Below are 16172 nucleotides of genomic sequence, written 5' to 3' on the forward strand. Positions count from 1 at the left end.
ACCCGTTCCAGCTTGACTGCCTTTCTGTCATCTTCTTGCCATTTTATTTATCAGAACCTTCAGTTGACTTACATAGCCTACATAAGTAGCGGGAAAAACATCTTTATCAGTGTTTAATACAGAGCACTTGGAGGGAAAAAAAATGTTGGCTTGCACGGAAATGATTACAATGTGTCTCCAGTCGGCGAAACGGCAACATCTTCTCGCCAAGCAGCAGCAGCAGCAGCAAACCCAAAACCCTGTACACGGACTTTCTATTTTTCACGATGTAAGTATCTAATGACTCTTAGATAGGGATATATCTAAAGCTAAATACATGTTAATGCATTTGCCGGCTGCTTATCTGGCCAGTTCAGTCCAGGTGCATCAGCTACCCACATGCCAAAACATTACGAATACGTAGCAGCATTTATTCTATAGCTAATGGGCTGTGTTTCCAATTTCAGACAAGCAATACCACCAATGATAGCATTTCTTTTTTGCTGTTGACCTTCGGTCCAATTTAATCGTTAAAAACAACATTACAGTGACACAATAGTCCAAGCTATCAATTTATTATTTGCAAATAGTTAAATTAAGTTCATCGGTGTTGCATGAATTAAATTGAGTTTAATTGAATATGCTAATTTCACAAATATCTTCCATCAACTGCATTAGCTGATGTGCGTTTTAGATTAACATTGTTGGTCATTATTTAGGAAAGCATGTTCTCACTAAAATTATGGTGAAATTGCTTAGATTTTTTTTTTTTTGTTAACAAGGTTGTTGTGGACTGCTTGTTTACAGTATTGCATATAAGAGAGTTTCAGCAGACCAATCAATGATAACAAGGCCTTCATGCTTTATGTGTGACCTCTCAAGAATTTGAGGTCACCCTGTAGCCTAATTCAATGGGGCATAAGGCAGAGACCAGGCGAATCCTTTGGAGATTTTTATTGTCGCTTGGAATTGCAAAAATGCTGATGCTCTGTGTAAATTTGTTTTTATCGAATCTCTCTCTCTCTCGAATACCTGCATTTTATAGTCTATCCCTGTGATGGATTATACTGTTATTGTTGCAAGAGGAGACTCAACTATGGGAATCACAAGGTGGTGTAAGGCATGAATTACAGTCTCACTCTAAAGACAATGCAGGGACTGGGAACCTCTGTAAATAAAAGAAGGAATAATTAGCGTACTAGTGTGGGCTGGTGGACATGGTGTCTCAGACCTGCACAGCTGTAGGCTACTGGTTTGTACTAGCTGTGTTGGCAGTGGCTTATAAAGACTGTAATGCGATTGTGATCACTCAGATTATGGATTTTTGGAGTGCCTGGCATTCTGAAGGGGGGATGCATCTTGCTATATGCCTCTGCATTTACCCTAGGGATGTGTGGGGCTAGTGTCTTTGCAGAAGAATGCTTATACCACCTGGGGTGGAATGAGCCTCTGTTGGAGCCTGTTCAGCAGGGGTATTGCCACACACACACACACACACACGTGCACGTACATATACACACATACACACGCACGCATGCATACACACACACACACACACACACACACACACGCGTACACGTACATATACACACATACACACGCACGCATGCATACACACACACACACACACACACACACACACGCACATAGGCACACATACGTATACATACACACACATACACTCACACACACACATGTACATATGCACACGCATGCATGAACATTATACACACACACACACACAGCAGTGTCCCTCTCACACACGTACACACACACACACACACACACACGTATATGCACACACGCACGCACGCACGTACATATGCACACACGCACGAATGTATTCACACACACACACACACACACACACACACACACACACACACACACACACACACACACACACACACAGAAATGTGCACTTGTCCGCTGACAATTTCATCTTAACCCCAACCACACTAGGCCAGGCTCAGGTACCCCACAGATGTGGTTTTAAAAGCCACTCTGGGCCACTGGGGTTGTCCTGCAGGAGAAGAATGGGAAATCAATGCTGGAAGCAAACTGTGTCTTAGCTTTTAGGCTTCTGCCGACAGTTGGCTGGTAGGCTTGATCATCGCAAGATCAAAAAACACTGATGCGAGTTCATGCGGTTTTACAAGAACAACTCCTACACTTGGCTGACAGCTCAACACAGCTTAACATATGACTCAGGCTTTGAAGAGATATAACCAAAGACAGTTGTGTACCTCGCATGTGGTTGATTGGCATCCTCATTCCAGGGCCTGATGAATGGGGTCATTTTGTGGTGGCCGATGCCTTATTCATGCCCCTCTCTCCAGAAATACATCCTCAGTAGATGGAATAATATATGACCCTGAATAATGCAGGTAGTGTATTTGTGATCACTGTAGTGTTATGGTTACTGAGGGGGAACCTTTGTTATGTAACCTGGGGACTGGAAGGGGGGGTCACTTAATAAAAGGGACACCGATACCAACTGGATACACACGTTGTGGTCTCTTCATGATTTATAATAATATTGGCACGGCCAACTGAACATGGTGTCAGAAGTCAAGTCGGACGTTTATAATGTTTAATAAGTTTAGTGTACCAGTGTTTTAGAGAGGTAGAGCGTGCTGAGTGATCTTAAGTTTGAACGCGAGTCGATCGCTACGACGAGATCAAGTCTGTGCTAAGCGTTAGCATACCCGAAACGGCGGCGGCATGGCTAACTACCGAGTATCTCCACCGGAGAAGTTCACGTTCAAGCCCGAAGAGTGGACGAAATGGATCAAAAGATTCGAAAGATTCCGCATCGCTTCTGGACTCGAGGAAGAAGATGAGGTGAATCAGGTGAATGCATTGATATATTCGATGGGGGAAGAAGCAGAGGATGTTTTACTTTCCCTGCACCTAACGCCAGCCGACTCAATAAAGTACGACACAGTTATTGATAAACTGGACGGACATTTCACTGCTCGCAGGAATGTGATAATTGAAAGAGCGCGATTCAACATGCGAATTCAAGAAGTTGGCGAGTCTGTAGACAGTTTTTACACTGCATTGCATTGCCTAGCAGAGCACTGTGGCTACGGTGTTCTGCACGACGAAATGGTGAGAGATCGTCTTGTTGTGGGACTGAGAGACAAAAAGTTGTCAGAGCATTTGCAATTGGACTCTAAATTAACAATGGACAGTGCGATTGATAAGGCACGCCAAAGCGAAAGTGTCAAAAAGCAGCTTGCAATGCTGAATACGAACTTTAAAGCAGATGCATGCAACACGCAGGTGGACAGTGTGCAAGCGCGCGGTGCCTGCGCCACGGGCTTCAGGAAGAAGCAACAAATGACTAAACCGCCATTTCAGAAGACCGGGCACGGTCAGGGAAAAATGCACAGTGCATGAGATGTGGAGACACTCGCGGGCATCATCCACAACAATGTCCAGCGAGAGACGCTGTGTGCAACCAATGTAAAAAGGAAGGGCATTACGCTCGAGTGTGCAAAACAAAAAAGAGACAAGCAGTGAATGTTGCAGCAGTGGCTGAGTACGATGAGAACAGCGATGAGGATGTCGCGTTCCTAGGCTCTGTGTCCGAGAGCACAGGGGCCAATCCATGGATCACTGAAGTGAAAGTGGACAGTCACAAAACAGTGTTTAAAATAGACACTGGAGCGGACGTTACAGCAGTTCCAGAACAATTGTACGTCCAGGGTCAGTTCAGCAAGCTGGCCAAAGCAAAAAAGATCCTCTACGGACCAGGAGGGTTACCGTTAAAGCTGAAAGGAAAATTCACAGCTACCATCAGCAACAGCAAGCACAGCACACGCGAGGAGGTGTACGTCGTGGAAGGACTGCGCACACCACTTCTCAGCGGATCAGCTGCCATGTCGCTACAGCTGGTCGCCAGAGTGAACAACATCAGCCTAGACAGCACAGAGACTGTGAAAAGTGAGTTTCCAAAGCTCTTTTCAGGGCTAGGTAAAATGGAGGGGGAGTACACCATTGTACTCAAGCCGGGTGCAAAGCCTTTTTCCCTCTCCACACCACGCCGCATATCGCTCCCTCTCATGCCAAAGGTCAAGGAGGAGCTGAGTTGTATGGAGCAGCAAGGAGTGATATCGAAGGTGGAGGAGCCAACAGCATGGTGTGCACCTATGGTCGTGGTGCCCAAGAGCACAGGAAAGGTCAGAATCTGCACAGACCTCACAGAGCTTAACAAGTCAGTGATGAGGGAGAAGCATCCCTTGCCGTCCGTCGAGCACACATTAGGACAGCTGGCAGGCGCCAAGGTTTTCTCAAAACTTGATGCCAAATCAGGATTCTGGCAGATTCCACTCTCCAAAGACTCCTCTCTCCTCACCACGTTCATCACACCGTATGGGCGGTATTGCTACAATCGCATGTGTTTCGGAATCTCGTCTGCCCCAGAACACTTCCAAAAGCGCATGTCGCGCATCCTGGAAGGACTGGAAGGGGTTCTGTGCCAGATGGACGACGTGCTCATCTGGGGAGCGACGCAGACCGAGCACGACGACAGGCTGAGGAAGGCATTGACACGACTGCAGGAGGCTGGAGTGACTCTCAATGACAAGTGTGAGTTCTCAAAGAGCAGGATAAAGTTCCTGGGGCAAGTCATTGAGGCCACTGGGGTCAGCGCCGACCCCGACAAGGTGAGCGCTGTCAAAGCCATGACAGAGCCCAGCAACGTCAGTGAGGTCAGGCGCTTCCTGGGGATGACCAATCACCTAGGTAAATTCCTGCCTCATCTAGCCGAGAAGACGCGTCCTCTACGAGACCTGTTGAGGAAATCCAACATGTGGGCCTGGGGGCCCCAACAGCAACAAGCCTTTGACAAAATCAAAGAAGAGCTGACAACACCACCGGGTCTCGCCCTATATGACCCAAATGCAGAGACACTCGTCTCAGCAGATTCATCGTCCTACGGCATGGGGGCCGTACTTCTACAGCGAAAAGCAGGATCAGACTGGAAGCCAGTAGCGTACGCTTCAAGAGCGCTGAGCAACACCGAGCAGCGGTACGCTCAAATTGAAAAGGAAGCCTTGGCTACGACGTGGGCCTGCGAGAGGTTCGCCGAGTTCCTGATTGGAAAAGAATTCCATGTAGAGACTGATCACAAACCATTAGTCCCCTTGCTAGGCTCAAAGAGTCTGGACGAACTGCCACCCCGCATACAACGCCTGCGTATGCGGCTCATGAGATTCTCTTACACCATCTCACATGTGCCAGGCAAGAGCATTGCCACCGCCGATGTGCTATCCAGAGCACCAGTCCGTAGCACAGCTGATGGACTGCAGGAGGAAGAGGTGAATTTGTATGTGAACTCTGTGATTGCAAACCTGCCTGCAACAGAAAAGAGACTGAAAGAAATTCAGGCACATCAAGACAAAGACACTCTTCTCCACACACTGAAAACATACTGCCAGGAGGGCTGGCCGAATAAATTCTCCATCCAGCCAGCATTCCAGGCCTATCTGCCTTACTCAGGTGAGCTGACAGTTCACAACGGTCTGCTACTCTACGGCTGTAGAATAGTAATCCCAGCGTCACTTAGAGATGACATACTACAGAAACTGCACGAGGGCCACCTGGGACTCACAAAATGTAGGGAGAGGGCTAAGCAGTCAGTTTGGTGGCCAGGCCTCAACAAAGCACTGACAAAAATGGTTGAGGAGTGCGACACATGCATCCGTGAGAGAGTCAACTTCAGAGAAACGCTGCAACCCACAGACTTTCCGGTAAGACCATGGTCTACTGTAGGTGCAGACCTGTTTCAGACTGATAGTAACAAACATTACTTAGTCGTTGTTGATTATTTTTCAAGATTTTTTGAAGTTGCCAAACTTACACACACCACATCTGAGGCCGTGATCGAGCACTTCAAATCCATTTTCGCTCGTCATGGCATAGCAGACGTGGTCCGCAGCGATAACGGGCCGCAATTTAACTCTGAGCACTTCAGGAGATTCGCACAGGAGTGGGGCTTCGACCACGTGACGTCTAGTCCCCACTTCCCTCAGAGCAATGGCGAGGCGGAGCGGGCCGTAAGAACAATCAAAGCACTTCTAAAGAAAGCGAGGGATCCTTACCTTGCTCTCATGGCCTACCGTGCTGCTCCTCTTGCCAATGGACACAGTCCAGCCGAGCTCCTCATGGGGAGAAAAATCAGAACGCCTGTCCCTGTCATCCCATCCCAGCTTGAACCAGGCTGGACTGACATGGACAATCTGAGAAAAAACGAACTCAGGTACAAAAAGAAACAGAAGGAGAACTACGATCGTCGTCACAGAGCACACGACATGCCGGTACTGCAGGAAGGTGACCATGTCTGGGTCAAAGACATCCTGGAGAGGGGCACTGTGGTGTCTCATGCAGGCAAGCCACGGTCCTACATAGTCGAGACACCGAGGGGCACGCTGCGACGGAACAGGTACCATCTCTCACGCACCCCTACAGCGCCACCATCTCCCACCATCCTACAGCCAGAGACACAGGGAGAAGATGCACCAGCTGGCGCGCACACGCCTGCCTCACCAGCAGCCGGGAGTGATTCCGGTCAGCAGACACTTCCCACAGGAAGAAGTGTAGCCACCAGAGTGAGGGCACCTCCAGTGTACCTGAAGGACTATGTTTGCAAATAGACTGGAGGTTTGAAAAGAAAAAAAAAAAGAAATGAAGATATCTGTTGAAAAGTGTTTATGTAATCACTTGTTAAGGTTGAATGAGTTAACAGTTTAACCTGAAACTTTATTTGAGATTTATGGGTTTACAAAATGAGTTAAAGAATGTTAACTGTTACGGTCATACATTTTGACATTTGTAATAGATGTTACCCAATACTGGTTATAAGCAGTAGGTTATGAGCATTTTCAGTGAAAAGGTTACTTAAATGAGATAGATGGAATTTAATGCAATTTAAATGGTTTATGTTTGAGTAATGATTTAAGGTAAAACAGTCAGATGAAGTGAATAACTTTTTGTTAAGATTCTTAGTATCAGTATCTCCATCAGTAAGAATTTTATGTTTATTCTGTCTTCTCATGAACAGCATCACCTAGTCAGAAAGGGGGATGTAGTGTTATGGTTACTGAGGGGGAACCTTTGTTATGTAACCTGGGGACTGGAAGGGGGGGTCACTTAATAAAAGGGACACCGATACCAACTGGATACACACGTTGTGGTCTCTTCATGATTTATAATAATATTGGCACGGCCAACTGAACAATCACTTCTTCTCATGTCTGCCTTCTCGTAGAGGGTGTGATATAGACACTCAGGCTTATTGACATGCACTGCAGCATAACACTATCAAATGAGGTTTAAAAATGGATAATTGATTGTCATTGCCCTAGGGATGGAGGAAAATGGATGACTGACCCTCACAGCAGAAGAGGAGAGAGATAGTGTACTCTTAGGTCATCAATTTAATTGGACAAACAACAGCAACATTTTGTTTCAGAGTTCTGTGCTCCTGTTCAGGATTATCCCCAGGAAGGTTGTTTAAGCATGATGAATCATGCCTCTATTTATGGATGAGGTTTTCCCTCCACTGCTTCTCCATCTTTGTCTTGTAAGATGGATCATCTTAGTCTTGAGGAGATCTCGCATTGTGACCAGGTGGATGCTTTTGAAGTTAAAAAGGCTTAATCAATGGGATTACAGTCTGTTAAATGTTCCACAGCTGCTTCCTTTCAATCAGATTTGCGTAATGTAGAGGGCATATGGAACAACTCAGCTTTTCTATCTATTTTTAAACTTGGCTGATCTCTCTCTCTCTCTCTCTTCCTCTCTCTCTCTGCCGTTCAGTATTGCTCTTGCAGAATAGAGTCAGTGGGACCTGGGTGTCCTACTGTTTGAACACCTGCCATGGTGACATCAGAATAGAAGTCTCCCTGGGTAGCAGGGATGACCTTTAAAACACATTGTTAATGATGAATTAGATGAGTTGGCTTATCACCCAAGGAAAGTCTGTATATCCAAGCCTCTATAACCAAGCCACTGGCAGCTATAACTACCTCAATGTAAAGAAAATGTTGGGGGTATAAAATATTTATGTAATGTGTGTATGTACTGTATGTTATGCAAAGCAAAGGTCATAATCATGATATGTGCACACAGGCATCACACATTTATTATACATAGGCTTCTGTTAAAAATCTGTAGATGTAAGTAGCCTATAACATTTCAAGACCACTAAAATAAAAAAAAAGTAAAGCCACAAGCCACATACAGTATATTGCAACATCAACTCTTTCCAGTCTGCCGATGCAAATATCATATACTGTTGATGCAAATGCTTGTCCTCTGCATTGAAAACGATTGAAATTATCTGTAAGAGTTTTAAAAGGCCTCCAAGACATGCATGATACCAGAAAATAGTGTGGTGTGCTATAAAAGAGGTCAAAGGTCAAAATAAGGTGCACTCTATCTTAAATGTTTCTCAATGTGGGAGGTACCTGTAGCCTATATGTACAGTAGGGATAAGAACCCTTTTGCTGTGATGCTATTGATTATTATGATCAGCTCTAAAACGTGTAAAAAAGAGATATTAATATTGGTTCTATTGTAAGAATTAGCATTCCATAGTATTGTGCAGTATTTTAATTTCAGTAGGAATACATTGGCAATGGTTAGGAGCATTTTTGGTTCAAAGTTGATTTTTGAGGGTTCCTTTTATCCAATTGCTGCCAAATTTGGCTCTTATTTAGCCAGCTCTTATATATCCAACTTTCTGCATTAAGACGTTTTTCATAACATTCAGCATTTAAACTGTAATGGATTTTAGATTACACTCAAAATTAGTGTACAAAATATGCAAGTGTTAATGCAAATCAATATATATATATATAAATAATGAATTAGTCTCATTTCAAGCATACATGTCCATATCAGGCTTCAAGGAAAAATAGAGACTTTCCTGGCTAGGTCACTAACAGTATCAAGATATAGTAAAGGAGTCATTTTTGACCCAATTTTGCCCGAACACAGAAAAGTTAAGAAAATACTGCTAAGTTATCACCGACCCACTTTGTTCGTGAAGTTATTGTAAAAGAAGGTTTCTTTTGCAGCCAACATTTAAAGATGATGCCATAATCCCCCCATTGTCAATACATATCTGTTGGATTTCATAGTTGACTCATCATGACATTTTGATTGCTGACTTATCATGCACGTCATAACGTCATAACCACACCAGAGAATTCATTAAACAAACAAGACTGACAAAAAACAGGAAGTCAGAGCAAACCTTTGGTTATGGCTATGGTCAGCATCGAATTCAGTCTCTACAGCTCAACAGCAGGCTTGAATCATTCACTGTCCTTGACAGTATCTCTACAATTACTTTTAGCCATAGGGATTACTGTGTCTGTATCTGTGTAGAACAGTGAGAGAGACACTGCATGCGTGTGTCTGTCTGTCTATGTGTGTCTCATATTTGAGGTCAGTGGTGCTGCTATATCACATAATTTCTTGATAAATTGTTGTCTTTAAGCAATAGAATTTTGATAACAGTGCAGTCATGAACTTAGATTTGACAAAAGAGCACATTTTAACATTACATGCTTATTCATGGCTATAGTCCACACAGACTGTACTTCATTTACATATCCTTAATATAGAATATTAAGTATATACAGTAGAATATAGAGTAGGGCCAATGAGCAGTGCAATGATGGTTTTTGCTTTGCTTTTTCTTTCAGATCTTTCGGCGTGCTGATAAAAATGGTGAGCACATTTACACATTTCTTCATTTTTTTGTTATGGCTTGTGGAAAGCTATTTTCTTGTCAGAAGCACAATGCATTAGCGTTTTGAGTTATGCCCGACAGGAACAGTTCATTGTTTCAATTTTTACCACTAACTCAAGTGTCCTTCTTTCAGAAGTTGTGTTTTTTTAAATGTCACGTTCACGCATATAGTACTGTTCAGAATGTCACCAGGACACGCTGCTCAAAAGGCAAGGAGTGAGTGTGTGTGTGGGCGGTTCATTTGAACAGACAGGTTTTTATTTTATGTGGCATTTCTCCCCTTTTATTTGCTCCTGTGTAACAAGCAGTGTTCCTCAAAGGTGTTCATTTAAGGTGTTTCTGGACGAGTGCACACCAGCGTCAATATTAAAAATTTAAATCAATCGAATCAGGCTAATTAGTCGACTACCATTTCGTCAAGTTGCTGATCTGCCTTGCAGCCATCTTATGTCTCCAAATGCCTCAGTGTAAGCACAACAGATGTCCCTAGGGATTCTCAGAGAACAAATCATGACCCACTTTCACAGAATTTAGTTGACAGGACTAACAATGTGAGATGCTGTGTCACTACATGATGGGGGCCTTGCTAATCAACATGGGAATTGACAATGGTGGCCAGTGATCTTCACCGAGCCTAAAAATGTACAGCATAAAAATAGATGTCTTTCAAGTTGTGCATTTGCAATGCAACCATATAGAATAAATAATACCCCCCCCCCACACACACACATGCAAGCACACACACACACACACACACACACACACACTGACACACCACAGCTGCTCTCTGACTTCACATGTTTTTCCACGTGTGTTGTTTGTCTGTGAGTCTTTGATGTAGCTATATGCAGTGAAACTCAGCCATACTTCATGTCGTACTTCACCACTCTTGTTGTAAAGCAAACGGCCGATTGGCAGAGAAAATGATGTGTTGTCCAGACCAATCAGGGCTGAGTGGACAGTCGTGGCAGGGCTGATTGTGTCCTTGCGGAGGTCGTAATCAGTCACTCTAAATGGAAATTATCGTTCAGCATCTCTGTCTCATGCTGACTGATTTCAAGGGCTGCGATGTGTAACAAGCAATTCGGAGGGAGCGTGCGTCATCGCCAGTGGTCATAGGATATTAATGCACCCTGAATGTGTGTTTCAGGGCTGTACTGTATGCATGGGCTAATGATCAGATCAGACGATGTTTGGGCAGCGCGGGAGAGATTGTGGTCTATAAGTCAGTGCGGCAAAAGTGGAGCACGGTCGCTAAGTAGAGCATCGGCAGGGAGAAATGAGAGGGAAGAAAATTCTGAAGTTTATGGTTTATATTGCCAACATGCTGCACTTGCTGTCTGGAGCTGTTGTAGCTGTGTCCCCATGTGAGATTGTTTTGCCCAGCGGTACTGTGTGTGTGTGTGTGTGTGTGCGGGTGTGTGTGTGTGTGTTTGTGTGTGCGTGCGTGTGTGTGTTTATGTGTGTGTGCGTGTGTGTGTGTGTGTGTGTGTGTGTGTGTGTGGTATGTGGGTGTGGGTGTGGGTGTTATAAAACCTGAAAAGTGAAAAGCCTCTCAGAAGGCTCCAGTAAGTCTGTCTTTAACTGTGGTACAAGTGAGAGAGGGACGGAGGGACTGACAGACCTTCATGTAGCCTCTCTGAATGCATCTGCTTTAGAAGGTCCACTGTGAAAATGCATATTGGCTTTATTTGAGGCAAGCCCATCAGATTCCTTGGTGTGATGGTGTGAGAGAGTGTGAGAGAATGTTTGTGTGTGTGTGTGTGTGTGTGTGTGTGTGTGTGTGTGTGTGTGTGTGTGTGTGTGAGACTTGCACGTTTAATCTTGAAATGTGAGAAGGCTGCATGGGGGCTAAGGCTACATTATGCAAATCTGTCACAGTGCAACGGATGGGAAACCATGTGGCAAGTGGCTTCTCCTTTATAATGAGCCCACGCATTCCTATGTAGGAGTGTGCCATTGCCACACAGTCATTTTGGCTGCAACAGTGGAGCGCCGTGATCCGAAATGGTGGGCACCCTACGCTGTGCTCTCTCTCTCTATTTCTCTCTCTCTCTCTCTCTGTCTCTCTCTCTCTCTCTCTCTCACTCCATGGTTGGAGAGCCCTTGAGTAAAGCAACGAGTCCTCTCCTCTGAGATGGGCTCCTCGAGGGATGTCACCCAGTCACCTCCAGCTGGTGTTGCGTAACGTAGTGTTCACCAGAAAGAAGGTCAGTCCTAGCCCGGCAGTAGTGGCCAATCAGATGACAAACGCATGTCAAGCCAAAGCCAGGAGCCCCCCCACCCCCACCCCCCCCCATGGATGTCAGCTCCTGCTAGTGCTCAGAGGGCATTTCCAAAAATACAGGAGCTGTCACCATGGCTGAGAGAGAGAGGGAGAGAGCGTGTATGAGAGAGAAAGAGAGAGGGAGGGAGAATATGAGGGAGAAAGAGAGAGGGAGGGAGTGGGAGAGATAGATACCGGCTTAGAGATGTAAAGAACTGACATGGGAATTAGAAACAATATTCTGGTTCAACAACTCACACTTCGACTGCTCAGATTCTTCTTCATCTCTCCTTGGCTTGCTTAGCATTCATTTGCTTCTGAAATCTTGTGAATTTTCAAATCGCAGCTCTCCTCCTGTTTTTCCACCACTTCCACCGCGATGCTGGCAAACAACACAGACCACCGCTTGGCACACAAGAGCTAATGTGACCTGACTGCTGGTCGCAGAGCAGAGCTCAAGATGGAGTCTGTCGGGAAAGAAAGGGGGGAAAACAAGGCAGGGAGGTAAAAACAGAGATTAGAGGAGAAAACCTTGTGATGGAGGGCATAGGGCAGAGTAGGTTTTGGAGAGAGAAGAGGATGAGGAGGATGGCTGAGGGGGGCAGCCTGGGGACATGGAGGAGAGAGAGAGAGAGAGATGAAAGGCTGAGATGGATGATGCAGGCAATAGGGTAAGAATTGAGGAGAGAAGGAACAAGGAGAAGAAAGACGATAAGGGGGGTGGGGTGGTGTGGTAAACAAAAGGACACCGGCAGAAGGAGAGAACAGGTACAGGCACATCTGCTGAAGATATGAGAAAGGGAATAGGGGAGAGAGAGAGAGAGAGAGAGAGATGGAGAGAGAGAGAGAGGGAGGGAGAGAAAGAGAGAGAGAGAGAAGGGGCCATGGAAGGACAGGAAAGGATTACGTTTTAGCGGAGGCTGATGAAAAAGGGAGGAGAGTGCAAATGAGCGCGGCGCTGACAGCGAGAGGGATCCGCGGGACACGGGACTGCACGTGGCAGCAGGATTGAAGTCATCTTAATAATGGATGGGCCGGGATTTGATGCGAGGCTGTTTCAGCTGCACCGTTCTGGTTTCGGTCGGCTGACGCATTGGACAAATAAAGGGTCCTGCGTTTACCTTACGTGACACTAAATTGGGACCTGACCCCTCTGTTTACCTGGGCAGACGAGGGTCTCTCTGTACGCTCGATAACGAGCCTCCATCACCCTTCTTTTCCAATTTACTATTTCCAATTAGCCTTCCATTCCCCGGTCGGTTTGTAGGGGACAGCAGGGCTATTGATCCGAACCGCCCGGGACACTCGGTACATCCTCTCTCAATCCACCTGAAGGTTGAGTAAATAAATCCCCCACAAAATAAAGCCCAGCACACATTTTTACTGTACTGCCACAAACGGGGTGATGCTGCTGTTGAGTGCATTTGCTACTTCTGGCTCCCCTATATCACATACTGTATCAACAGCAACAAAAATCACAACGCCCACAGCAGTGTAATTGTTTGTAACACGCTTGTTATGTTCTGAACTGACTTCTCACTGACGTTCTGCACACACTCGCTAAAGAGACGTGGAGGTACAGTAGTAATGAAAACAAGCGCTCCGGGGGAAAGGAAAGAGTCTCTGTGTAGAGGACAAAGAGGATGCCTCGGCCAGATAGGAGAGCACGGCGCTGCCTGGGAGGCTCCAGGATGCTGAAGCTGCTCGCAGGAGCTCCCCGGTTGCAGGCAGAGGCGCAGAGAGAGCCCCAGAGAGCCCCACCTGCTCGCTGTGGACGCACGCTGAGTGCTGTATCTGTGTGTTTTGCAGGAGCACTATACAGCACAGCATCTCTCATCTCCAAGCAATAATGCATGAGTCTGGCCATGTGCCATCTTTCTTCTTTATGTCTCTTAAGCTATTTCTTTTTTTTTCTCTGGGAGTCTTTCTTTCTCCCTGGGTTTCTCTGTCATGGTGCAGTGTTACTGTGTTTCTAGCCTAGAACTGTCAGCTGAGTGAGCAAAGATGCTGAACATGGCTGCACAGCTGCAGTCTCAAAGGAGTGTGTAACGCCTATACATCAGATTGTTCATAACACATACTGTGCACTACAATATCAAGGTGGTAAATTATGTGTCCTTCACAGTCCGAAGTATTCATCCTTATAGGCATAAAAGTAGACTTGCCTGCAACATTTGTCCCTGGAATAAGATGTGAGAAATCTTTGTGTTTGGATATGGATGATAGCTTTTGCCATCACATTTTGGTCTCTTCAAAAAAACCCCCAAAGCATTCATATACTTTCTTGTTACTTTCTGTCAAGTGACATTGGCTGAGACTTTCACACGTCGGAGGACGTGTTCCATTGTGTTATGGATTCTGAGCAGCCGCAGAGCAAAGCACAGCAGATGGCCGTGAAATGTGCCCTTGAAATAATTGAGCTGGGTCTGGGTTTTTGGACACGGCTCCGACGTGTGGCAGCACGGCTATTGTTCCTCATCCTCCTGCACCATTTGAATTTGACTGGCTGGGTGGCGAAAGCCTTGGTCCTTGACGATTTTGCCAGACACGTTCACCTTTTATGTCGGCCCCAAAAAGCAGGAACACGCTGTCTCCGGTTTTCATCCGTATGCCACCGATCAATGAGGCTAACTGGAGATCAGACCTTCAGGCAAAGGGAAATGAGCTGCTTGACAAATATATGGCAATTGGCTTCACTGAAAGCGCTTATGACACCTTTAGTGAGTTAATCAAAGAAGTGTCATTTTTATGAAACCCCATCAGCCCATAGTCCCATAGCCTGCTACCCACACTACGTATGCAGTACAGTCATATATTTACCCTCAAACAGGCTCTCCCTCTCTTACACTGTAATAATAATAATAATAATAATATACACAAGTAAAATAGCCATAGAAAATAGGGGGAAAAAAGTAAATAAACATTGGAAGTGAAACAATCCCTCCACTCACTTATTCTGAAGCTTAGCGTTTTATTTAATAGTGTTTTCCCTGCCCAGCTTGGAGTGTCAAAGCAACTAGTTATTATCCCATAAATCACCGCTGATCTAATACACAGAGCAGCTGCTTGGCTGTGCCGCCGTGCAGTGCAGCCTTGCTGTGAGCGGCCTCTTTTCCAACTCACCGGTGCCTACTGGAGGCACCTATTCAGACCTTGGGGCGTCCTGAGCCTCGGTCCTGGAGTCAGAGTGGCCATGATGGTCGAACATCGCTCATCAGCCGATTAGACTCCTCGGACATCCATCAAGCGCTTGGACGTGATCCAGGCGTAATAGTCCCCCGTGGATCATCTGTTACTCAAGCGCCGGTGCGGCCGGACAGGTGACTTGATGGCCCCATGGCAAGCTGTGCAGGATCTACGCAGACAAGGGCATCGCAGTTTTCTCAGCAGAGTCTCTTCTGTCACGTGGCCCTGCTCATATCGGCGACATCCGTCACGCGCCCGTCAGAGTGTGGGCGCAGCTTTGAGTGACAGCGTTGGATGGCACGAGCCACTCGTGCGCTTTGTTGCCCCGCGCGTCGAGCGTCCCGGTAATAGCCTCGATGATCGCCATCAGTGTTCATACAGACAGGCAGTGGCACCTCACTCCCACACTGGCCTCCCCACTGTTCACCTGCAGGAGCCGCTCCTGTAGCTGGGGGCTGGATTGTTGTGCCAGATTCTCTGAGCCGTATCACTCAACGGTATTAGCTGTCAAGAGGTGTTTGGATGTGTTTGTGCCTTTGTGTCTGTGTGTGTCTCTCTGTGTGTGTGTGTGTGTGTGTGTGTGTGTGTGAGAGAGAGAGAGAGAGTGTTTGAGTGTGTGTGTGTGTGTGTGTGTGTGTGTGTGTGCGCCAAGAGGTGTTTGGATATGTTTGTGTGTGTGTGTGTGTGTGTGTGTGTGGGAGAGAGAGAGAGAGAAAGAGAAAGAGAGAGTGTTTGAGTGTGTGTATGTGTGTCTGTCTCCACTGACCTCTCTTATCATTTTTTTTCAGATGATGGCAAGCTCTCCTTTGAGGAGTTCAAGGCCTACTTCTCTGATGGGATCCTAACTACTGATGAGCTGCAGGAGCTGTTCTTCTCCATCGATGGGAGAAAGAGCAAGTATGTGGCTCATCCTTCATCCAGTTTCTGCCTCAGCCACATACGCAATTCTGCTTTCATGTTTGTGCGAGGCCT

At 46.0% G+C, this 16172-nt stretch overlaps 1 protein-coding gene across 2 annotated transcripts in view; it reads left to right on the forward strand.

Moving 5' to 3' along the window:
• necab3 (N-terminal EF-hand calcium binding protein 3) overlaps positions 1–16172 on the forward strand; it is a 32376-nt gene continuing 16204 nt past the window's right edge. For both annotated transcript variants that reach the window (XM_062545019.1, XM_062545020.1), the window contains exons 1-3: positions 1–268; positions 9702–9726; positions 15989–16097. In XM_062545019.1, coding sequence (XP_062401003.1) covers positions 143–268; positions 9702–9726; positions 15989–16097 — 260 coding nt within the window. In that variant the 5' untranslated portion in view covers positions 1–142. The remainder of the gene's footprint in view (positions 269–9701; positions 9727–15988; positions 16098–16172) is intronic.

Source organism: Sardina pilchardus, chromosome 9, assembly GCF_963854185.1.
Source record: "Sardina pilchardus chromosome 9, fSarPil1.1, whole genome shotgun sequence".
In the NCBI taxonomy this organism is placed as follows: Eukaryota; Metazoa; Chordata; class Actinopteri; order Clupeiformes; family Clupeidae; genus Sardina; species Sardina pilchardus.